The sequence below is a fragment of the Corvus kubaryi genome, unplaced genomic scaffold (genome assembly GCF_017639235.1).
Source record: "Corvus kubaryi isolate FWS band 111438036 unplaced genomic scaffold, C.kubaryi_AGA036_p1.0 37341, whole genome shotgun sequence".
NCBI lineage: Eukaryota > Metazoa > Chordata > Aves > Passeriformes > Corvidae > Corvus > Corvus kubaryi.
This window is the reverse complement of record NW_024581112.1, coordinates 9,538,648-9,561,666: the sequence shown is the minus strand read 5'-3', so window position 1 is coordinate 9,561,666 and position 23,019 is coordinate 9,538,648. Positions and strand designations below refer to the sequence as shown.

General features: G+C 43.1%; 3 protein-coding genes across 6 annotated transcripts in view; 1 reads left to right on the top strand and 2 right to left on the bottom strand.

Moving 5' to 3' along the window:
- The window catches only part of NME7 (NME/NM23 family member 7), a 90,603-nt gene extending 89,052 nt beyond the window's left edge, over positions 1 to 1,551 (bottom strand). Inside the window, exon 1 of the mRNA XM_042031848.1 lies at positions 1,352 to 1,551. Within this exon, the coding sequence (XP_041887782.1) occupies positions 1,352 to 1,354 (3 nt within the window). The 5' untranslated portion in view covers positions 1,355 to 1,551. The remainder of the gene's footprint in view (positions 1 to 1,351) is intronic.
- BLZF1 (basic leucine zipper nuclear factor 1) lies at positions 1,474 to 15,546 on the top strand. 4 transcript variants are annotated; one of them, XM_042031847.1, is made up of 7 exons: positions 1,474 to 1,560; positions 3,094 to 3,150; positions 4,500 to 4,939; positions 5,573 to 5,772; positions 7,326 to 7,454; positions 8,059 to 8,278; positions 15,459 to 15,546. In XM_042031847.1, exons 2-7 carry the CDS (start codon positions 3,132 to 3,134, stop codon positions 15,486 to 15,488), a joined length of 1,038 nt encoding a protein of 345 aa, XP_041887781.1. In that variant the 5' UTR covers positions 1,474 to 1,560; positions 3,094 to 3,131; the 3' UTR covers positions 15,489 to 15,546. The 4 variants fall into 4 exon arrangements, with proteins under 4 accessions (XP_041887781.1, XP_041887778.1, XP_041887780.1 ...); XM_042031844.1 differs by lacking the exon at positions 15,459 to 15,546 and adding an exon at positions 8,457 to 9,843; XM_042031846.1 differs by lacking the exon at positions 15,459 to 15,546 and adding an exon at positions 8,457 to 9,843 and having other exon boundaries at positions 1,497 to 1,517.
- On the bottom strand, positions 10,481 to 22,760 carry CCDC181 (coiled-coil domain containing 181). Its single transcript, XM_042031843.1, has 6 exons — positions 22,564 to 22,760; positions 16,532 to 16,692; positions 15,102 to 16,013; positions 12,973 to 13,119; positions 12,203 to 12,357; positions 10,481 to 11,331 (listed from the first exon to the last, which is right to left on the bottom strand). Exons 2-6 carry the CDS (start codon positions 16,667 to 16,669, stop codon positions 11,211 to 11,213), a joined length of 1,473 nt encoding a protein of 490 aa, XP_041887777.1. The 5' UTR covers positions 16,670 to 16,692; positions 22,564 to 22,760; the 3' UTR covers positions 10,481 to 11,210.
- Between the last annotated feature and the right edge of the window lie 259 nt (positions 22,761 to 23,019).

The window sequence follows — 23,019 nt, the reverse complement described above, 5'->3', positions numbered from 1 at the left end:
GACAGAAAAAATAATCACTGGTATCATTTCCAGCACAGAATATAATAGGAAAAAACCTTAGTGACCTATAAAAATCATCATGCAATGGAATTATGTCAATAGATTATGTAGTTCCTATCACTGAAGGCTTTTGAAAAGAAATTAAACAAATATGCCATGAAACATTTTGTTAGAGGTTGCTGTAAGATTCCACACTGCTTCAATGAAGTTAACTTGGCGTCACCTCAGAAATAAAGGGAGGTTAGAGACATGTCAAACTCAGTGACAGCCAACTACAACAAAGCAAACGCTTTACCTAAGGTACAACTCACAAAGCAGGACTTCTGCCGACGTGAATAAATTCAACATGGGAATTGAAAATTACAGTTTTACCTTGATTAAACAAAACACTTGTAACCCCTGTATCTGAAAACAAACAGTGGCATTTCTATTTAAGTGGCAATTGCTGATCTTAAGTTTATGTTCCAAAAGCAAGGTGCAAAATAAGCTGCTGGAGGGGCTGGGGCAAATCTGAGGCGCTGGAGATGGGTATTAAGGGTGGACCCACCAGCAGGTGCATCTGCCAGGCCACTGCATGCGTTTTGCATATGAGTTAGAGTACAAAATGCAACTCGAAGTTGTTGATTTTTTAATCAGCTCTATACCACTGGGGTTTGCACACCATCTTGAACAAAGGGGACTCAGTTGAGCTCCATTATAATCACTGTGTGTGATTATAATCACAGAATAATTATAAACACAGAATGTGCTGCAATAGAAGGGACCCACAAAGACTGTCGAGTTCAACTCCTGGCCGTGCACATGGCAGCCTCAAGAGTCACACCCTGTGCCTCAGAGCGTTGTCCAAACATTTCTCGAACTCTGTGAGGCTTGGTGCTTCCAAGTGACCACTTCCCTGGGGATCCTGTTCCAGTGCCCAACCACCCTCTGGATGAAGAACCTTTCCCCGATATTAAAATGCAAACTGGTTTTCTTTTATTATTGTCCCTGCAATGACATCCTGTCGTCTGTCCTGCGTTACTACACAGTAGATCCAGTCAGGAATAAAGACTGTGGCACCTGAAACCTATTCCCTCCTCAAAATGCACCACTGCTTTCCCGCTCGGTCTCCCGAGTTCCTGGCCCAGCCTATGCCCAGCTCAGGGCGGCTCCGGGGTGGCACCAGCAGCTTCCCACCAGCTGGGCACCAGCGAGCCCGAACGGCCCCTTAAAACATCCCCCGGGTGCGCCCCACGAGCCCCATAGGCAAGGGCCGGGCGCGTCCCGGCGGCGGCACCTCCCGCCTGCGGCCCTGAGGACATCTGCCCCGCGGAGCCGCCGCTGCTGCCCCCGGCCCCATGTCCCCGCTCACCATGGCGATGATGGTGATGAGGATGATGACGGCGACGATGGCGATGCCCAGCCCGCCCCTGCCCCGGCAACCGAAGCGCCGCCCCCGCGCCCGGCCCCGCGATTGGGCGGGAGCGGACACGACACGCGGGGCGCCCCGCCCGCCGCCGGACGCGGAAGCCGCGGAGGTGACAGCTGTGGGCGCTGTGGCGACATCGCTGCTGCGGGCCGGTCTGTCGGGGCCGGGGCAGGGGGCTCGGGGGGCCGGGGCTGGGCGGGCCGTGGCTGGGCGAGGCCCTGGGTCCGGCAGGGCTCGGCGTCCGCGGGGAGGTGCGGTGGGTAATGATGCAACCAGTGAGGGAGTCTTGCCTGCGGAGATGTAGGAGGAGGGGGACGTGTTGGGAGGCTTACACTGCCCCCGCACGTAACTGGCCAGTATTATAGCGGGAACTCTGAAGGAGCAGGGTCACCGGCAGGTCGTGTCTGATGGAGCGGATAAGCCCAAATGCTCCTATTCAGTCTTTCGTTGAGTATTCTTGCCTCTTTCTGAGCAGCTAGGCTCTCATCCGCCTCTATCTCATCAAGTAAATAGACATCCTCAATCAAAAGGAACGAACAGCAGTGGTGATTAACACCTAATGGCTATTAAATAAGCAAACACACAATTCCAATTATGGAAGCAACAGATGGTGAGACATTTCTGTATCTGTAGTTTGAGAAGGCTCAAGGAGGGAAAGGTGTTTTTCTTGTCTTCTGTTCTTCACAAAAGATAAACCTGCCTGACACAAAACAAGTCTTTAATCTAGAAACCCGAAAGTAGTAGTGTGCTCACTGCTGCCATTTTCTCTTTAGGGCAGTGCTGTTGCAATGGAAGTCAAAAAGCTGTAGTTAAACCTTTTCAGTTAGTGGTACAGTGAAATGAAGCGAGGTCCCTGGGGATCTCCCTTGAATAGTGGGGGAAAAAAGCCAGCCAAACAAAATAGGGGTATACTGATCTCAAACTAATGTAGTTAAGAGACAGAAAAGATCCCTAGAAAAGAAGGATCAGTGACTTGTATAATTGATAGTGGATAAAGGTGGCAACGGTCAATACCTTTGGTGGATGAGGGAGAAAATGGTCAGGATGGTGGTTTGGGCCAAACTGGGGGTCAGCTTTTGCTGTTAGCTTAAACTAACCATGTGCACCCACTCGGGGCACTGACTCCTTCTTTGACTGAGAATTGGCCCTATCAAAAAGGTTGTTTCAGCAAGCAGGACTAAAGGAATTGTGTAGCTGTGCAGTTGCCATTGTTTTCTCTTTACCTCATGATCTGCTTGAAGCACTGTGTGGGATTTCCTTTTCTTGTAGCTCTGTCATTATTTTAGGTTATCTCGGCACAGTCATGCAATTGTACTCTGGGAATGTTGCAGGCTTTTAAAGGGTACGATGAGGGCTCGCTGGAAAAAGGAGGGAGACCAGAAAGAGAATTTTGAGGAATGGAAACTAGAACAAGATGAGGAGCAATGCAAAGGAGTTGAAGTGCAGCTTTTGGTGAAAACAGACACAAGTGCCAGAAGTCTCACAGTCTTCTCCTTTTAACTCTATGGGTTTTGGTGTAGTTTTTATCGTTTTGGGTTTTCCCCCTTTGTTTTGGTGTGGGTTTTTTCACTGTGCTACTGAGCCAGAGTTTAAAGGCTGTACTAGGAAATAGGATAATCCAAGATTAACTGCTACTATTACCTTGCTGAAGATTTTTTTCCCCCCCCTCCTCATTTCTTCCTCAGACTTACCTAGTTAGGAAGAGCTGACTGCTAAAGAGAAAATGACATCTCTAGAAAAAGGTAGGTTGTTCATATGACATCTAAGCAGACTGGATTAAAAAGTAACTGGAATTTTAAACAGCAGAGTTACACTGTATACTAGGCTCCATTCATTTAAATGAATGACTTTTATGTAGCTATGAGGAAGTAGTTCTGTGACTTCTTCATTGCAGTGAAAACCAGAGCTGCCTGGATGGAGCAGCAACGGAATGCAATTTTTCTAATCCAGCTCTATATTGAAAAATAAGTTTGTCACTGGTACTGTGATCTGTCTGTACACTTGTCTGACAGCCTCCTCTAGTATTTAGAACGTGTTGGTACTGAATCAGCAAACCTGAAAGTAAGGCAATATAATGGTGTTACTACAGCATTTTTGAAATCCATTAATATTTGGATAGAGGACACAAGCTCACATTACTGCCTGCAGTATGAGAAAAAAAGCAGTATGTGTAGCCATGTCCTCAGAAACTTTGTATCTCTCACCCATTGTGAGGAAACTGTACTACGATAGTAATTTGTTGAGCTGAAAACTTAAATAAAATTAATTTCAGTAAATGTCGTGTGTATTGGGGACTATAGAGCAGAATGCAGCATTACTGGGAATGCTGGAGTCTGTAGTTCAGAAATGGAGCAGAACTGGCTTGTTGGCTTTTCTTAAACCTTCACTTGGGCAACTAAAACACGTTACGACTTGACAGTCTGCTAAACTTCTTAAGGTGTCAGTAGCTGTCTGGCTAATAGCTGTTTTTCATTTGCTTCTTGCTCTTAAAATGAAACTGCTCTGATTCTGTCAGCTCCCAAAACCTGATTTTGTTTTCAGCCTATGAGTAATGTTGTCAAGAATTTTTTTCCAGGAAAGCTCTCTTTTGTGTCTGCATTTAATCTTGTATGGCAGTAGGAAATTAAAATTAATGCAATTCAAATCAATGTTTGTGTCTCATACTGCTATTGCTAATGAGCAATGCACATTTGAGTAAGGACTTACTTGACTAAGGGCTTACTGTGAGGGTGGTGAGACACTGGAACAGGTTCCCAGGGAAGTTGTGAATGTCTCATCCCTGGAAGTGTTCAAGAACAGGTTGGATGGGGCCCTGAGCAACCTGGTCTGGTGTGGTGGTGTCCACAGGAAGGTATCCCTGCCCACAGCAGGGGGTCGGAACGAGATGATCCTGAAGGTCCCTTCCAATCCAAACCATTCTATGATTTTCTGACTTGTGCTTGATAATCACTGCTGCAATGGACTATTTGACACATGCAGTGTACAATTAAAATCTGTAACTTTGAAGTACAGAAATTAAGGAAAGACTTACAATAACACTATAACCAAGTGAAAGCTGGTAAACTTTCCCTCCACAATTTCTAAATTTCAGTTGATGATGCCTCAGCACCCATTCGAGGACCTGGAGATGGCATGGAAACAGAGCAAACAGCTGGATCAGTGGAAGTAATCACTGGAGCCAACACTACAAACCATCACATCCACCACAGCCCCCATAAAAAGGCAGCCTCTTCCCTGAGTCCCGGAGTTCTGCAGCTGGGGAAAGTACATGCTGATAAATCAGTGGAGATTGAAGCTATTCGAATATTAGTCCCCAAAGCAGCTATCACCCATGTTGTTCCAACTAAAAATGCTAAGGTAGCTAAATCTGTGGGACATAAAGGAGACACATTCCATCAGTCAGATGGAGCCACAGATCCCCAGAAAGAACAGATAGAGCTGAAAAATGCAATTGAAAAGCTAAAGAATTCAGAAAAGCGGTTGTTACAGGATAAAGAAGGTCTCTCTAATCAGCTGCGTATACAGACAGAGGTAAGAAATTAAAGGTGTTTTCTCTCACACAGCTGAACTGTTTTGGTTTGTATAAGCAGTTTGTGAATGTGACCAAAGAGAACTGCTATGACACTCTAGCCTTGAAACAAATAGGTTCCCTTTTGAACTTATCAGCTAAGATACAGAGTAGAAGTACATCAAAGTATTCTGGTGCTGCTTCTCTGACAACAGATGAAAGAGTCAAAGACTTCGCTGGGAGAAACACACTAGATAGCTGCAGGGAAATTAATCTTTTATGAGGGAAGATTTTGCTCCTTAAATCACTAAGTGAAAAATGTTATGCCATAGAAGGGTTGACTATAATTTTCTGTTCCGTATACCTGTGGATGTCTTGTCTAATCCTTTGTTATCTTACTGATTCAGGAGTGGAATACTACTGAAACTTTGTTTCCTGCAGCAAGCTTTCATTTGTCCTCTTTGACTGTTAGAATTTAAACAAGAATATGTTGGACATGCATTAGGCTCAAATGTTTATGCTTGCCTGGATACGTCCCATTCTGGAAAGAGAAAGGCAATTTACTGTTAGCAATTTCCAATAACTTGCACTGCATTCTGGAAGTAGGAGTGTTTATTCTCTATTGATAGTTACAAGAGAGTCTGGTCTAATTCTAGGTTAATCGGGAGCTGAAGAAATTACTTGTTGCTTCTGTTGGGGATGACCTGCAGTATCACTTTGAACGGATGGCTCGTGAGAAGAATCAGCTCATCCTAGAAAACGAAGTCCTGGGCCGGAATATGGCTCAGCTGTCTGAACAATTGGAGCGCATGTCTATACAATGTGATGTGTGGAGAAGCAAATTCCTAGCAAGCAGGTATTCCCTCTCATGGAGCTGTCCTAACAGCATTTCCCTTCAGTCTTTCATCACATACACTCATTGCAGTGTGCTTTCATATGCAGAGGACAGCCACAACAGCCATACTGACACCTATTATGAAATCTGAGAATACAGAAAAGGTATAAAGAAAGGAAGCTCCTTGTAAATCTGAATAGTCCTGCTTTTCAGAGGTAATACAGTGAGTCCTAAACCTCCTAAAATCTCAACTACAGTACTTGTCAACATAGCAAGAGAACCTCCTAATTTTGATAAAACTGCATGCAGTTTTGGGTTTAAAAATGTCTTCTAGGGTAGCTGACTTTTCGTAACAGTAATTAGCTTGCAACCCCCCTGGAATGATACAATCATTAATTTGAGAAGAGGCCGATGTGGTTAAGAGCTCTGCTTATAGCAAGTCAGGGCTCTACTATGGAAGAAAGAGTAGGTGGACCTCTTTATCCAACACTGGTTCTGTTACTGCTCAGAACCCTACTGTTACTTCTCTAACCATAAAAGCTGGTCTGAAAGTCAAAATCTCATTTGACAATGGATTGGACTTTAAACTTGCTAAGTTTAGTTGTCTTACCAGATCTGTAAATAGTGTTCTAGGATTTTTAATTTTCTACTATACTTGGATATAACTGACTGAATTATGATGCTCAATGCGTATCACAAAAGACCTTACTGCTTGAAGGAAATGGCAGCATACAGTCTCCTCCCTTTAATTTGCTAGTCTTAAGAAGTTTCGGCATATGGGGTGTAATGGTAACTTGTGTAACATATGGGGTGTAATGGTACTTGTAAGTCCTAGCTGAGCAAGAGTTACTACGCAAACTTGGGTTTTTTTAACATTATGAGGAGTTCTGAGATCAGGGCTGTGAATCTCAGCAATGTGCTTAAAGGAACAGTCTTCAATATTGTAACATCCTGATTCATTTTTATCTCGTATTTCTAACTGGTTGTTAAATGTCAGTCTGGGTTTTGCATTTGGAATATCACAGGCATTAGAAATGCCTGCTGGAGGCGTCAGTGCCAAGCCTCATGGCACAGCAAAACATGACAATAGCTGTCCTGTGTGTAGCTCTTAAATACTCATATCTGACATCTGGTGATTGCCCCTGGGAAAGGCAAAGAGTTAAATAAATGCAGTCTATAGCCATAGCTGTCATTTTTAGAGATGAGTGAACAGATGTGATTACAGCATACTTGTGAGAACTGTTAGTAAAAGAAAAATGTATTTAGCTTTTTCTTTCACAGGATCCTTGTCAACCATGTACACTTACCCAAGGTATTTTGAAATGTCTGTTACTAGATTTGTATTAAGTGACCTAAGATTGTTTAAACTCAGTCAAAACATAATCTTGCACTGGTGTTGGCTGTAGTTGAACAGAAATTATTCTTAATTAGGTTGATAAAGGCTCTGCATGGGGGAGAGGACAGAGAACAGCAGCTTAATCCTCAGGCTGAGCAGACAAATGATGGTCTGTAGTAGAAAAAAGGTGACTTTCAAACTGTTCACTTGCACTACTGACTGGAGATTTCTTCTGCAGGGTGATGGCTGATGAGCTGACCAATACCAGAGCAATTCTTCAGCGCCAAACTAGGGATGCACAAAGTGCAATCCAGGACTTGCTGAATGAACGCGATCAGTTCCGTCAAGAGATGATTGATACGCACAAGTATGATTTTTCTAATCCAGACTACCTCTGTGCAAACCTCATTTTTGTCAGTTTATTTTAGGCTAGAGGAGAATCAAATAGCTTTCCCCTCTTCCAGTGATACTCAACAAAAATCAATGATGCTGATGTATAGTACAGTCACTTTCCAGTCCTTGAGCTGAAAGAGCAAAAGTAATAGAATTCTTTCTTCATTTCCTAGAGGTCTGGGGTCTTAGGGGTAATAAACTGAGGAACTGACATCCCTCATATCCTTAGGCTTTCTCTCTTTAATCACTTACTGTCTTGATTTCAAGTCTTCTCTGTTTCCTTCCAAAATATCAGAATAGCAAAGAAGAGATTCTTCTACATACATGCACTTTACAGTGCTAATTCTGCCAGATGTCAAATAAGTGTTCCCAGTATTAAGGTCCTGTGTTGGTTACGTTGGAGAACAGTCCATTTGTCTCCTTGTTCTTAAACACTTTTTCTATCCATTTATTTAGCTGAAGATTTAGCTAGTGCAGTAAGGCTTGGGAAGAGACAATTCCTCTGAAGTGTCCTGGGTGCTGATTATACAGTATAGAATACAAACCCCAATAACAGTGCTTCTTTCCTTTCTGCACAGGCTTCTGGAGGAGCTCATGGTTTCTCTTCAGTGGGGGAGACAACAGACATACTATCCTAGTGCCCAGCCTTACACTACAACAGAGCTAGCAGCTGTGAATTGTAAGCTAGCCAAAGCTGTAAGCTCGCATCTTCTAGGAAATGTTGGCACTAACAGTCCAAAAAAGACTTCAACAACTGTGGAGTTTTGCAATACCCCTGCTGAGAAAATGGCTGAAATGGTAAGAACTCTTGATACATGTTTATATTAAGGTTCTGGATAAATGGATATTTCATTTTCAGCTTGGAAAAAAAATGGAAAATGGCTTTCGAGCAGAAATCCTTCCTAGTTCTTAAGAGAAGGAAAAAGCCCATTAAACTGTATAAAAATATCTTCAGTCTCAATTTTTCCATCCTTAGATGCTACATGTACTGGATCCAGCTGCACGTCCAGAAACATCAACAGAAGTTTCTTTTTCTGAGACTTCTCCATCTTCTTTCCTTTCCACAAAGAAAAGTATTGGAAGGTTTCACGCATATACAAGATACGAAGATGTAACCTTCAATTGTTGCAATCACTGTCAAGGAGAGCTGATAGCCCTTTAAAAGCCCAGCCAAGGCAGCTGCACGTGCACTCTTTCTGAAGAACTACACTAGCTGATGTTCAGCAGGCTTCCCTTTGTCTTTTTTCCATAATGGATGGGTTTAGCATTGGAAGTTACATGGTTTCTGCTTCTCTACCTCTTGAAGTTAGGGACTGATAGGATTTCTGTAGTCTCTGGGATACTTCTACTACTTCTCAATCTGGAAAGCTACTTATTTTCTTATACAAAGGCAAAACAAAAAATGGTATGCTGGTCCAATTTCTAGAGCACAGAGATGCTCTTGACTATTTGTTTATAGTCTTACTAGCAAATCTTAATGAATTTCCCTCAGAGAGGGAGAGACAGAAGTGTAACCATACCAAAGCAAATGAAGTGCTGATCAGTTATGTCTAAATTTAAAAATAAAGTAATGGTCAGTTACATGCTTTTTTTTTTTTAATCTTAGCCAAGGTGATGAACTGTCCCCAAGTCTGTGTTCAACCTTTTACATTTAGTTATAAAAAGGAGTATGTGCAATGATTCTTCATAGCTGTAAGTTCTGAAAGCAAGAGTATATGCAGTGTCAGCCCTCCTGTCAAGAAGGAGATGAAGCCTGAATGAACTTTAGCTGTAATAGATAAGTAGTAGCTGGTTGCAAGTGGGGTCTAGAAAACTCAGTGGGGTGAGATTATTTTTGTGTTTCCATAGAGCTGAAATAATGGCTTTCCATTTTGTCAGCTTCTAGAGTGAAGCTGCTGCATAGCTGATCCTCAGCAAAGGCAGACTGCCGTACTTCCTTTAGTACACAGCATTGAAGCCTGGTCTGGCATTAGGACTCAGTCCTTGCCCAAGGTCTTCCTGGTTATTATGGGAAGATGAAGATAAGCACTAAGTTTGCACAAAAAAAAAAGTATTTTTTTACTTGTATGGTTTTATAATCTTGATGTGGATTTGAAGTTCTTGACATAGGTTTGAAGAGAACTTTTAGAGACAATCTGCTAAATCCAAAGAAGCCTATTTAAGTTTCTTAGTTTCACCCCCAAATTTACCATATGAAGCTGTCTAGTTTAGGGAAAAGGTTTCTGAAATGGTTGTTTTTACCCAATTTTCCTTTGAATCTCATACCATGATCAGAGTATGTAAGCTGTAAGTTCTTGCTGTTGCTGGCTCTGCTTTGGTTTGCATGAAGAAAGCTACAATAAACTTCCTTTGCTTGCTTTCAAGTCACAGTTTTGGATTTAATGAAGTCATATTTCTGACCCTGTTTTCTCTGTAGCATAAAAGGAACTATATCTCACTGAACTGTAAAACCCTTCACTCTGCTGTGTGAGGCAATGGACAGAGAAGCACTTCTTTTGTAGTTTTGTGCAATTAGGGAGATGGTGTGTGTGAACCTTTGCAAACATTCCCCCTGGATTTGCTTGCTAGACACAGGAAGCTCTTCTTGCCTTTGGTGTCAGGGGAAGGTACTGGAAGGAGGAAGGCACCTGTTACTTATGTGTCTTATAGCATATGAAATTTTCATTTTGTATCCATGTTCACTCTCTATGCTGGCAAAAGCTGCAACACAGCAGCCTCCAGTCCAACACCAGTACTCTCAATATGCCTGTAAGTAGCTCCAAAAATAACCAAGAAAAATACTACTAGAAAATCTGCTTTGCATCTACTACAATTCTGTCTGTTTGCAGTACTCCCAGAATACACTGTGAATGTGGAAAAATTTAGGAGCAATGCCAGGACCATGTAATCTGTTGGGGAATATAGTTGGACAGAATGCTCCTCTTCTTTCACTAACTTTATGATTTCATGAGTGACTTTGGCATGTTCTCTATCAAGAGTTCACAATTTAGCTGGGTAAGATGATGTTATTTGCTAAATTTATTATAATAAACATTGACATTTATATAAGGAACCTAGCTTCCTTACTATTGGAAAAGGTCATAATTTGCACAAGCTTTTAATTCCATGGAATAGAAAACTACTGAATATGACTCACAGAAATAAGTTTCAAAACCTGTTGCACGTTCACCTACACATTAGTCTTCAATTACCACTTTTCCAGGAACCTAAAAGAACACAATCCTCTGGTCTAGAGCTGGTCAACAGATCAATAGGAAGTGGTACAAAAAACATCATTTTCCAACAACATAACACCTTGCACAGTCTTAATCACTAGCAGCATCAAACAGCAATATTAATCCACCAAAAAGTCAACATTTTACACAGTAGCCTGCATCCAGGAATCCATGATGGAGCTGAGTATAAAGTGCCTTTTAAAGAAGGGAATGTATTTACCACCCTCATTACATAGATCTTGCACTCATTTAGATTTGGTTAAACCAAGAAGATCCCTGAGTTATGCATTAAAGCAGGCTTTTCAACTAAATTACAAATAAATAGATAGGAAAATCATTGTCACTGAAGGTAATTGTTAAACTTGCCTGAAAGCTTTAAAAACACCACAAAAAGTCAGCTGTAAAGACCAAAAACTCAAGCCATAAAAATTAAGAAGATTGTCACCAAGAACTCTGTGGCTACATCAAATTTTCAACTGTAATGGTCTGTGAAGCAAAAGGATTTTGGCTCTGAACTAAATATAGTGCATGTTCCGCATCCGTCTTGCTCTTCTGGCTTCTAATCTAAGCTGCCTGGCTCTCTCTTTAGCAGCTAGCTCTGCTGCTCGTTTCTCTTCTCTCTTCCTTCTCAGCCAGCTGTGGAGAGAGAAAGGACCAGAAGTACTGGCAGTTGCAGTTTCAAGTTTTACATCATCCATTCCAAGGAGACTTGCCCCCCCACTTAACTGGAGCCCACCCTGTCTTGTAGGGTGAAGTTGGGTGTCATGGCTGAGACAGTCTAAAAGCCTGCCACACCCAAACACAGGAAGCATACTTTCCCACCCCAATTCCCCTGCTTTTGCACCCACCCATCCACCTCGAAAAGCAAGTCCTTTGGAGGCATGGTACCCCCAAGAGAATTAAATCTGACAGTGGGACTCATTTCAAGAACAGCCTTATAAACACCTGGGCTAGAGAACATGGCACTGAGTGGGGGTACCACATCCCTTACCATGCACCAGCTGCAGGCAAAGTGGAACGGTGCACTGGATTGTTAAAAACTACCTTGAGGGGCACTGGGTGGGGGAACTTTCAAAAATTGGGAGCAGCATCTAGCAAAGACCACCTGGTTAGTTAACATCCAAGGCTCCACCAATTGAGCTGGCCCTGCTCCCATTTTGTTAAACTGGATTAACTTTATGTTCATTTAATGGACTGAAACAACCCAAGCTTGGTCCAGAACAGGCAACAAGCGTCTGGGGAGAAGATCCCTTTTTTAGTAAAAGCAATTCACTCTTTTCAGCTCAGGTTCTGACAAGTAATTTCACAGCAGTGAACAAACAACATCAAGGATTGATGATGTATTTTTGCTAGGGTGTAAGTTTAAAAGGACATATTCATGCAAAAAAACAACCCTCCAAAACAATGAGGACTTCAGCAGCAAAGATGTCCCATAAGATAACTACAGTTTTGACCTGACAGACTACAAAGGTTTCAAATATGGTTCCTTAGGAATGACCCTACTCACTCTCTAAAAGCTCTGTCGCATTCCTCTGCCCTTGGAAAATAGGGCACTTCCTCAGCTTGGCGTCTCAAAAATTCTATCCGTTTTTCTCTCACATACTGTTGGTGCTTTTTTTTAAGCCATAACCTGTAGGCTTCTTCTGGATCCCTGTTCCTCTCCTAGTTAATAAAAAAGACACATATACACAAGGCTTATCAGTAAATGACCTTTAGAATAATCACATTATAATAATTTGTTTTGTATTCTTCTGGCATGTCCCCTCTATGAAACAGACTTTATAAACACATGATAGCATATGCTAATCTGGCATAGCGTATCTACATGAGCAAGCATTCAAAGCACTGTGTTGAAAAAAATACTGAATTTAGCTTTTCAAGCCCATCCCTTAAAGCCGGAAGAACTTTAGAACAGTATCTGAATCTCCAGGTTTTGATCAGGTCATGTGCATTAACTGCTTGCTAACAAGTTCTGATGGTAAGGAACACACTCCAGAGAGTCTTCTGGCTGCTTGTTCACTGCAGGGTTCAGCCAAGTAATTCTCCTGGTATATAGGAGCATCACTGTATCCCCTGTGATTTTATAGCTAAGTTCATGCTTCTACAATGCAAGCCACCCTGCCAAGCAGAAAAGCTCTAAACTGAAAACAATGTAACAAGAACATTTCCCATCGGTGTAAATTTTCATACACTTAGCTAAGAACACAGGCTTAGAATTTGGTTTTCCTATTTAACAAGAGCACTATAGATCCCAGTTCCACATTAGGGAGACCTTACTTTGATGCTCAGCTCTTCCAGCTGTTTTGCAAGACGAATTCGCTTTTCTTCTTGTAGTTGTTCTTTCTTCTTCTGTAACCACGCTCTAAAAACTATGTCATTCTCTCTTCTCCTCTCTTCTTCTAGCTCCCTTTTCCTTTCTTCTTCCTTAAGTGGAAGGAAAAGTGAATAAACTTTTTTTAAGAGAATGATCTTAATCTTCAGAGACTGTTGCAGGCAATAAATAAGCCATTTGAATTGCATGAGAGACACACTAAAATACAGATGAAACAGGAATACTCGAAGACTGCATCACAGCTGATAATACCTTTAGGAAGAAATTGCTTGGAGCACTTCTGTGGTTTGTGATATATTCACATACTTTCAGTCTAATCCCTTTTGTGGATTAGATTCCATTTCCATGACACATCTCAACTCACAGACATTAAAGAGCATCAGGTGAAAACTCTTAAAATTAAGGTCTGCCCAATTGCTCTGATTAGCTTAGAATCACTTTAAATTGATGCATTTTTAAAATTAATGCAGCCCTCAGGCTTGATGGACCACTCAACCATAAAGGATATTTAACAACCTATGCATTGCAGGCACTACCTTATAAATAAGGAGGTTTTTTTGGAATGAAGTTGTAATGTATTTACTTTAGGAGTATTAATAGCTTCAGGCTTTTTTCAAGTGTACAAAATGAACTGATATGTACAAAATTGAGAAAAGTTTCTTTTAACTTATTAATTACATTTTTAGCTAATGATAAGTATCTACAAGGAGGAGAAAAGTTTTCAATTAACGCTTCAGAAAGCTGATTAGAACACTTTCTACCAGGATTTACTCTCTTTGAGACAAAAGCTACAATCCCTACTCATTTCAATACTTTGAGAAATCTAATCTTCTTGCAAATAGATGATGTTCCTCCCACCTACACACAACTTTCACATATCCTCCGAACTTACCATTTCTGATTTATTGGAATGAAATGAAGCAGCACCAAAATGAAGCAGATGGATTCCAGTCATGTCAAGAAATGTTTCATGCTCATGAAATCCATCACAGAATGGAAGAATTCCATTCCAGAATGAAGAAATAAGGTAACACGTCCTTACCTTTCCGTAAGTCAGCCAACAGAGGAAGAAATTTATCACACACTGTTAGGAAAAATAACCTTCCTTCCCCTCAGCACACTACCTTTTACTTTAAATACACAGAGCATGGTGTCAAGAGATCTAGTCTTGTGTGCAAAAAGAAAGCACTTCAATTGCTTGTCACATTTCATACCCCTCATCACTGAGCTGAGCCTCAGCAACCTTTTCAAATAAAGCAGGCTAGAGCTATTTCCACAGATAGAAAGCAACCTTGGAAGCTACTTAGCCAGCTTAATTAGTACATCATGGCACAGAAAAACGGCAGATGCTTCGTGCTCTTTTTTATAGAGCACCACACATCGCAAGTTACCTGTTTGTAACTGTATCATCATAATGCAAAGAGAAGAAAACCATCTACGTTTTTTAACTCTCTGGTAAAGATTTCTGAAATCCCTATTACAGCTGTCAGAGGCTGACTCTCTATTAAATGTAATTTTTTTTTCTGTGTAAGGAGCTGAGAAAGAATTAAAAGGGTTCTCACAGTCACTCTGCTGGGTAAATGTTATATTATGACTGAACACTCTCCCATATGATAATTTCCTAATTCATACCTCTTGAGTACCCAAATGTGCCCCTGCCTTACTGTGGTTAATGCAAACTTCCTGCACTGCAGTACAATATGTGCAGATGTGACACCACGTGCTACATTCCATAAACTCTGGGACTGTAACAGAACCGAGGTAGAGAGAGAGTTAAGAAGCAAAAGCAGTAAGAAAAATAGAACAGAAGAAGGCCTATTTATGAAGGATATATTAAATAAATACTTCATTTCTCCTCTGAGCAAGGTATGATCCTATGCCACTCTGAGAGAGGAGCTTTGAGAGATTCTATACAAACCCCAGAGAATTATTGTTTGTTATTATTATTATTACTACAACTACTACTGCTGCCTCTTTTATCAAGGAAGAATGGAGCAAATACCCTGAGCATGTGGTCTTTGTGGAGCACAGGAATATGATGGTCACTGTGATTTCCTTTTCTCTATGTATTTACCTCTCTCCTCAGTCTTTCATTCCTTTGTTCTATCTGCTTCCTTAATTCTTTTTGTCTGGGAGTAAGACTGTAAGTGGAGCTTTTCACGGGCATGTGTGCAGACTCAGTCTTCTGTGGACTCTTCTGTTTTCCCAGATCTCTTGCAGCACTCAAAGCAGAATCTGGAGGATGCTTAGAGTTAGATGGAGGCATTTCTTTCATTTTAGAGACAGTGTGAGAAGAACTGGAGAGTGAAGATTTTGGAGATGTTTGTTGAGTTTCAATATCTGTAAAAGAAACACTTATTGGGGGCAAAATGCCCTGGCTTTCAATATCACGTATACTTAAGAGTTCAAACTTTCTATCTTTTTCCACTAGGATTTTAGCATCTGTCATTTCATCATCTGAGCCAGCACGTGCTGAAAGCGATGGGCGTTTCTGTCCCATGTCATTAGAAATACGCAGCTGAGACAGCCTCCTTGAAACATCGTCTCCTCTTGCAAGGTCAGTTTTACCAACTTCAGCATTTTCTGGAGGAGGAGCTCGAAGATCCACCAACTCATCCTTAAATTTTAATTTCCGTTCTCTGTTTTGATCCACAGGAGCCTGATTTTCCAGCTCTTTGTTGGCTTCTTCAATCCTTCCCAAGACGTAACGCTTTATTTCTTCATCCTCTTCCTCATTCAGATACTGCTCATTTTCCAGCTTGGATTCCTGGATAAAGCTTTCTCTCTCACTATCAGATTCGTGGTCCTCCTGTTCCGTATCTGCTCCGGATTCCAAATATTTTTTACTAGAGTATATCACTTTCACTTTTACATCTGCCTCTAAAAGCTGATCTAGATTTTCTTCCATTTCCTTACTGTCTTCCTCAAAGCTGTCTGCAGCTTTAGGAATTTGTGCTTCAATATCCTCTTCATTTTCTTCAGGATTCTAAAAAAATTAAAATAAACTAGTCTCTTCTCTCAACAAAAGAATGGTTATCAAAGAAAGAGAAAAGAAACAGCAAGAGAGAAGAGCAGTACAAACTATCTGCATTCTAAGCCAGACTGTCAAATAGTGCATGTCATAACTAACAGCTTTTTTGGCACTAACAAGTTTCTTAAGTTTCTTCATGTTCACATTTGCACAAAGTTTAACTAAACAGTAAAGTGATTAGTGACAGCATAAAACCACAACGAGCATTGCACAAACACTTAGAGGAACCCAGCAGTACTTTTGAAAAAACCGTATCATTTTCAATGAACACTGAATTGTCTTTTAAGGATATTATAACCAAACTAACCAGTTCACTGAAATGTTTTTCACTATAATTCCAAATAACCTTCCTTGTCAAAATTCAGTGAATGCACCTATGCATTTCAAGCAATACTGAATTTGTGCCTACGATTCCAAATATTACTCAATTTTGTCTTCTAAATAACACAACTAGCATTTAATGCAACAAATACCTCTTTTTCACCAAGGTTTTGGGTTTTTTCTTCATCAGTTAGGCATTCAGGGTCATTTTCAAAATCATCCTCATATTCTGCATTTTCTGTTAAATCACCGACATCTGCTGGATCTCCTTGATCTTCCTTTTCACTCATTTTGGTGATGTGTTAGTTTAATACTACAAAAAGGAGAGGGAATAAAATGTTTTCAAACTCTAGTGACACACAAATACTGATGTCTCATGGCACCCACATCAACTTGTGAGCAGTATTAATACAACCATGTCAGACAGTGCCACAGCACCTCAGGACTAAGGATCACTGATGGCTTAAAACATGAATGGTTTTGGTCTTTCCAGCTCCGGCTACTGGGAGAAGGTTTGAATTAAAGCAAATCAAGGTGATTTAGTCAGAGCTTAAACTAGAACTCATGATCTTTTAACAGTTAGCCTTGTGCTTGGACAAAGAGATCACTATTTTATGTTAGCTAGAAGTACTCCAAACTTCTTGCTTGTATCTTATCTTGTTTGTATCTTACCTTGTTTAAATGCAATGTAACTTTAAACACTCATTAACCTGTTAATCAGGCTGGATATAGTCATGCTCATGACAAAACTGAAGATGAGCCACTATAAGGACTGAAGCTTTTAAACAGTCTTTGGACTGCATAGCACACAGGTGCCAGCAGCTCCTGAAGGACTGCTTAAACGTCAGTGCTTGGTGCTCCAGGCTGACTGCCTGCTGCCCCTTGGCTCAGCTCACTCAGCACAAGGCATCAAAGACACAAAAGGTTAAAGATGTGGACACACTCATGAGCCTAGAGAGCTGATTCTGCTCTTTTTACAGCTTTAGCCCCTCATCATTCCTTCAATAATTTATTACTTTTTACAAAAGCAATACAGAAGAAAACATTGATTATTCAAAAGTTCCTGTTCTTTTTGTACTGTCTGCTGTAGGCTGGAAGGTGCCACTTCTAGATGTCTCTAATAGGACAAATCTGTGTCATTTTCAACGTACTAAAGATCATGATTGTTGTGACAGGACAAGGAGTAATGGGTACCAATTAAAAGAGGGGAAATTTAGGTTAGAGATTAGAATGAAATTCTTTGCTGTTATGGTGGTGAGGCACTGGAACAGATTTCCCAGGGAGACTGTGGCTGCACCATCCCTGGAAGTGTTCAAGGCCAGGTTGGATAGTACTTTGAGCAACCTGGTCTAGTGGAAGGTGTCCCTGCCCATGGCAGGGAGGTCACAATTTGATGATCTTTAAGGTCCATTCCAATCCTTTAACATTCTATGATATGATATGGCAAGACAATATGGGGTGTAAGAGTTAGCTCTGACTCTGGATGGCCCTAGAACAGCAAGACAGCTCTTGCTGTGTAACCATCCTGCCCTTCCAGACAAGGATCACAGAATAAGAGAATCAAGAAGGGTTGCACCTGGACTTTCAAATCCACCTATGCATTTTGTAAAAACCCTTTCATCCAGCAGATGTTGCTTAAATTCTTCCAAGCTTTTAAGTTCTGATGAGCATTTCTGAGTTCTCAGTTATTTACTCTCAGGAACACCAGCTCTGCTTCTTAGAACTCTGTATTTCATGCCGGACAAGACTGATGCTCTTTTAAACCTCTAAACTTAGTCAAGATTTGTTTTAGAGGAAAAAGTGGTAATAAAGCTGGGCATTTCTTGCTGCAAACTTGTTTGTACAGAAACTTTTGAAAGCTCTTCTTTTTCTTTAATTCACATGTTGTTCAAGAAAATCTGGCAGTTTATTCACTTCTTTTTAGCTACCACTTGCCAGTGGAATCACTCATTCACACTAGATTTCTCAGAATTTAAAGTTTTAGAGCTCGTTCAGACTGTTGCCTTGGCTTTCCACACTGTATCTATTTCCCTCATGTTTTTCCTGCACCACCTCATATGACATGTAATGATTTTTGCTGGGAAATGCCCCTTTCTTCACAAATATCTTTGGTTTGGGTGATGACATACTTGGGATTTTAATGGAGGTTACTTTGCTCTAGTGCATATTCAGCACAAAAGAACTATTTCCCTGTGACTTCATTATTATGATAAGTGGATACAAAGGCTGCACAGAGAAGTTGTGCCTTTAACAAAACACGTTCACACCAGTCTGTGGCACTCAATATGAACACATTGAACACACTGTTCAATTAATTTAGGTTAAGTGTAATGATGGGGATCAGCATAAAAATCAGCCTTTCCTGTTGTAAGATAAAGTAGCCATGGCTGAAGAGAGAATTTCCAATTCAATGTCCTTGTTTCATAGAATCATAAAACGTTAAGGGGTTGGAATGGAGTTAAGGTCATCAAGTCCCAACTTCCCCTGCCATGGGCAGGAACCCCTCACACTAGACCGGGTTGCTCAAAGCCCCATCCAGCCTGGCCTTGAACACTTTCCAGGAATGGGGCATCCACCATCTCCCTGGGCAACCTGTTCCAGTGTCTCACCACCCTCACAGTAAAGAATTTCTTCCTTATATCTCACCTAAACTTCCCCTCTTTCAGTCTGTACCCATTTCCCCTTGTCCTGTCACTGCAGTTCCTGACAAGGAGTCCCTCTCCCCCTTCCCTGCAGGCCCCTTCAGATCCTGGGAGGTTGTAATGAGGTTTCCACACAACCTCCTCTTCTGCAGACTGAACAGCCCCAACCTTCTCAGCCTGTCTCCATAGGGGAGGGACTCCAGTCCTCTTACCAACCTCATGGCCTCCTCTGGACTCGCTCCAACAGTTCCGTGTCCTTCTTATATTGTGGGCACCAAAAAATCCTGAATCAACTCCTATTCTATTTAGGATATTATGGTGTAAAATGATTCAACCTTAAGAGGGACCAAAAGTATTCAGAAAATCTCAACTCTTCATCCTCACCTGCTTCTGTTCTACTTGGGGTGTGTCCGTGGGGGGCTGTGAGCTGCGAGCACTTGTTCGGCACAGCTTAGTGACACCTCTACGTGGTTACACTCAGGCACAGCCACAACAAAAGGCGGGACAGTGCGATGGATTTATGTCGCTTTGTCCCTCTGCACTAAAACATAAACACATACACAGACCCACGAAACCGAACCCCACGCGGGTGCGGTGGAGAACGTCCTCACCAGCATTCCCTGCTCCCCTGGGACACGCCGGGCCCCGCCGCTCCCGGCCGGGACGAGGAGCTGCCGCCGCCGGGCGTTGCGGTTGCCGTGGCAGCGGCGGGGCCGCTCCGCGCACCGACCTGCAGCGCCGGTCCGCGCCACGGCGGCTCCCGAGGGACAAACACCTCCTCCCGAGGGACAAACGCCTCCTCCCGAGGGACGAACGCCGCCTCCCGAGGGACGAACGCCGCCTCCCGCAGCGCCGGTGCCGCCTGCGGGCACGGGCAGGCCAGGCCGCACCGCCCCGTTGCCGTGGAGACGGGCCTCCGCGCCAGGGCCCCCCATTCCCCGCCGCCTTTTCCGGGTGGCACAATTCCACTTAACGCCTGGGAATTGTCGGGAAGCAGAACGCTGAGGGGAGCGGCAGCACACGCGCCCCAGCAGGAGAGGGGCAGGAGTGCGGCGGGCGGCTCTCGCTGTCCAGCCGAAAGCTCTTCTTCGATGCTGTTAAATTATGCACTCCTCAGGGAACAGCCTCAGTTTGCGTGCTGTATTATTCATCATGCTTCGGCTGGCAATGAGCAATCGGATCAGCCCAAGAGCCTGCAGTGTCAGGATTTGGGCTTTTGTTAATCACAGAATTGTTTGGGTTGGAAAGGGATCGTGAAGTTCTAATCCCTTTGCCATGGGCAAGGACTCCTTCCACTACACCAGGTTGTTCAGAGCCCCATCCAACCTGGTCTTGAACACCTCCAGGGATGGGACATCCACAACTTCTCTGGGCAACCTGTTCCAGTGTCTCACCACTAATGAAGACAGCACTGAATCTCCAGAGACACACCTCTCTGTCTTAACCACATGCTGCTCCTTGAACTTGGAAATGGGAAAAAAAAAAAAAAAAGAAGAAGAAAGAAAGCAGGAGAACACCCTGAATTAATTCCCATCTGGAAGGGAAAAAAAAAAAAAAAAAAAAGGCCAAAATTCCCCACCCTGATTTACCTGCGGGGCCAAGGGGGCTGGCAGAGGAAGAAGGATCAGACTCTGCACTAGAGCTGGAGGGAGGTGGCAGGTCACAGCCTCCTCTAGGGAGGATGAAACACCCCACAGGTAGTGGATGCTGTGCCCCTGAGGCCAGCAGGTTCCCAAAGAGCTGTGTGACCACCAGACTCCCCATGGAGCACATACAGAGCTCCCTGCAAGGGTAGGCAGCTGTCAGCAGCCATGCAGGGTGACCAAAGTTCACTCAGCATTACAAGATGCTTCCCCAGCACTGCATTTTGGGGGAGGACCCTCCTCAGCCCTCCTACCAGCCTGGGCTGCTGTAGCATGGGCCCCCCTGGGTGGAAAGGGGGAGAGAGGGAGGGAGTTCTCCTCACTGGCAGCACTGACATGGTGCCCATCACCCTGTCCCTCACACAGTCATGGCCCCAAGTTCTGAATACACTGGCCTGGCAATGCAAAGGACAGTCCAGTCTACAAGGCCACACACCTCAGAGGGCAGCACCTCCCCTGTATTAAAGGGTTAATGCTAATGAAAGAAAATCCAGGCAGAAAACAGCCATGAAGCCAGAGCTTTGGTAACTCTCAGAGTAACTCAAGTAGGGTCACCCTTTCACTCAAAGTCACGTGGGATAGAAAAGCTAAACCCCTTCAAGGTGGGATTCAGGAGTTGTCTGAAGACATCTGTCATCATAGGCCACATGCCACAGGAGGAGGCTGAACTCCATGACCTCAGGGTTTCTGCTCATCCTACACCATGCAGTGAAAAAGAAAACCAGGTTTTGACATTGGTTCCAGTGGGCTGGAAGGGCTCCCTTATACTTACCAGAGATAACACTCGGGTACCTGCTTGGCGATGGCTCCTGCTGTACCTGGAAAAACTTCAACCAGTGGCCTCACCCAGGGCATGCAGTTATCCCATCCTTGAAGACAATATGCTGAATTTCTGATATTCCACATTTCGTAGATAGGTGTTTTGACAAGTTCATGGCAGACTAAAATACAGAGAACTGGGCACAATACCAAGGCTTTCTGCTCTGCTTTTGTTTAAGACTATCCTTCATCTTAAAAGCCCGTGCTATCCCTTTCATTCACAACAGATGCTTTATGTGACTAATTACAAATCAGCGTGATTAAGACAAGGATTAGACCCCATTGTTGGAATGTCAAGCTGTGATGGTTTGATAACAATAACTTAATGATTTAAAGTCAATCAAAATTCATGCATGCATTCATTAATCCACATATCATTAAATGTAGGTTTACAGATGTTCCCATCTGTGAGGAAGCTGCAGAGCACGGTTATGAAAAAGGCAATAAAACAACAGTAAAGCAGTTCAGGGCTCCATGCACAGACCCCGACATGTTGGCTGCTCTTTTCCATGTCACAAATGCATCAGACACTGCGTTCAGGGAGCAGATTCATGTAGAGTGAGTGTGTTTGACAGAGAAAGGCCGGGTGACACCTCCAGAACAACATTAAACGAGCACCTTAACACCTTTTCTATGTAGTGTAGGAAACAGTTGACACTGTCAAAAGCCACAGGCAACAGGGTTCAGAGCATCCAGTCTCCTGCCCCTTCCATAGCCGAAGTCCCTCTTTCCTTCCCAGTACTTGGCTACGATCACACCCATAGAGAAGAAAACGCAGCCGCTTCCCGACAGAGCCCTTCCCTTTCCCTGAGAGCACCTCCAGAGCAGCCGGCTGTGTTACACATGCACACTGCCACAGCAGGGTTTGAGTGTAACCCTGCTTTGCCCAGGGGGACGGAGAGCAGTGGGTGCTGCTCCTGAAACAGCAGCCTCTGGCAGCTCTTACTCTTTCTCGCTTTTTGGACAGAACAAGCCCAGCACCCAGTCTCTCGCTGGAGCAGTGATCCCAGCAACTACACCTCATCCTACCAGAATCACAGCAAGCCCAGTGCAGGACAGAGATTCAGTGGTAACACTCACCTCCAGCAGCCCCCAGCATCAACTGGAACAAAGAAACAGTCACAGCATCCCAGGCAGACAGCCGCGTGCACTGTTTATCTCATCGCCAAACCGCACTGCATGCTCTATCTCCAGCACAGAAATTCCACTCCTTCACAGCAGCTGCGTGCCCCTTGCAGCTCTCTCGGCTGTACACGATGTGGCAGGATGCAATGGGAGGAGCAAGGATTGCCACAGTTCACGTGGACTTGCTTCACTTGCAGGCAAGAGCAGCCTTTCACCAGCACCAGATGAGAAACACTTGAATCCATCTTAAGGATAATGCTGTATGACCTATTAGTTATCTTCCTGACATATGCAAGCAGAGATTTTAATCCCCCACACTCAAGAAACTCATTCCTCCACAGCTGACTCCTGTATTCACCCAGGGAAGGCAGATGCATGAAATTCAGAACAGACCTGACATGCCAACAGTCC

Excerpts from the sequence above, each read along its gene's own strand:
- CCDC181 (XM_042031843.1), bottom strand. The coding sequence starts at position 16,669 with ATGAGTGAAAAGGAAGATCAAGGAGATCCAGCAGATGTCGGTGATTTA. Across the intron at positions 13,120-15,101 it reads ATGAAAGACTGAGGAGAGAG|GAAGAAGAAAGGAAAAGGGA; the intron begins GTAAATACATAG and ends CTTCCACTTAAG. Across the intron at positions 12,358-12,972 it reads TGGAAGAGCTGAGCATCAAA|GAGAGGAACAGGGATCCAGA; the intron begins GTAAGGTCTCCC and ends TTTATTAACTAG.
- BLZF1 (XM_042031844.1), top strand. Across the intron at positions 5,773-7,325 it reads AGCAAATTCCTAGCAAGCAG|GGTGATGGCTGATGAGCTGA; the intron begins GTATTCCCTCTC and ends TTTCTTCTGCAG. Across the intron at positions 8,279-8,456 it reads CTGAGAAAATGGCTGAAATG|ATGCTACATGTACTGGATCC; the intron begins GTAAGAACTCTT and ends TTCCATCCTTAG.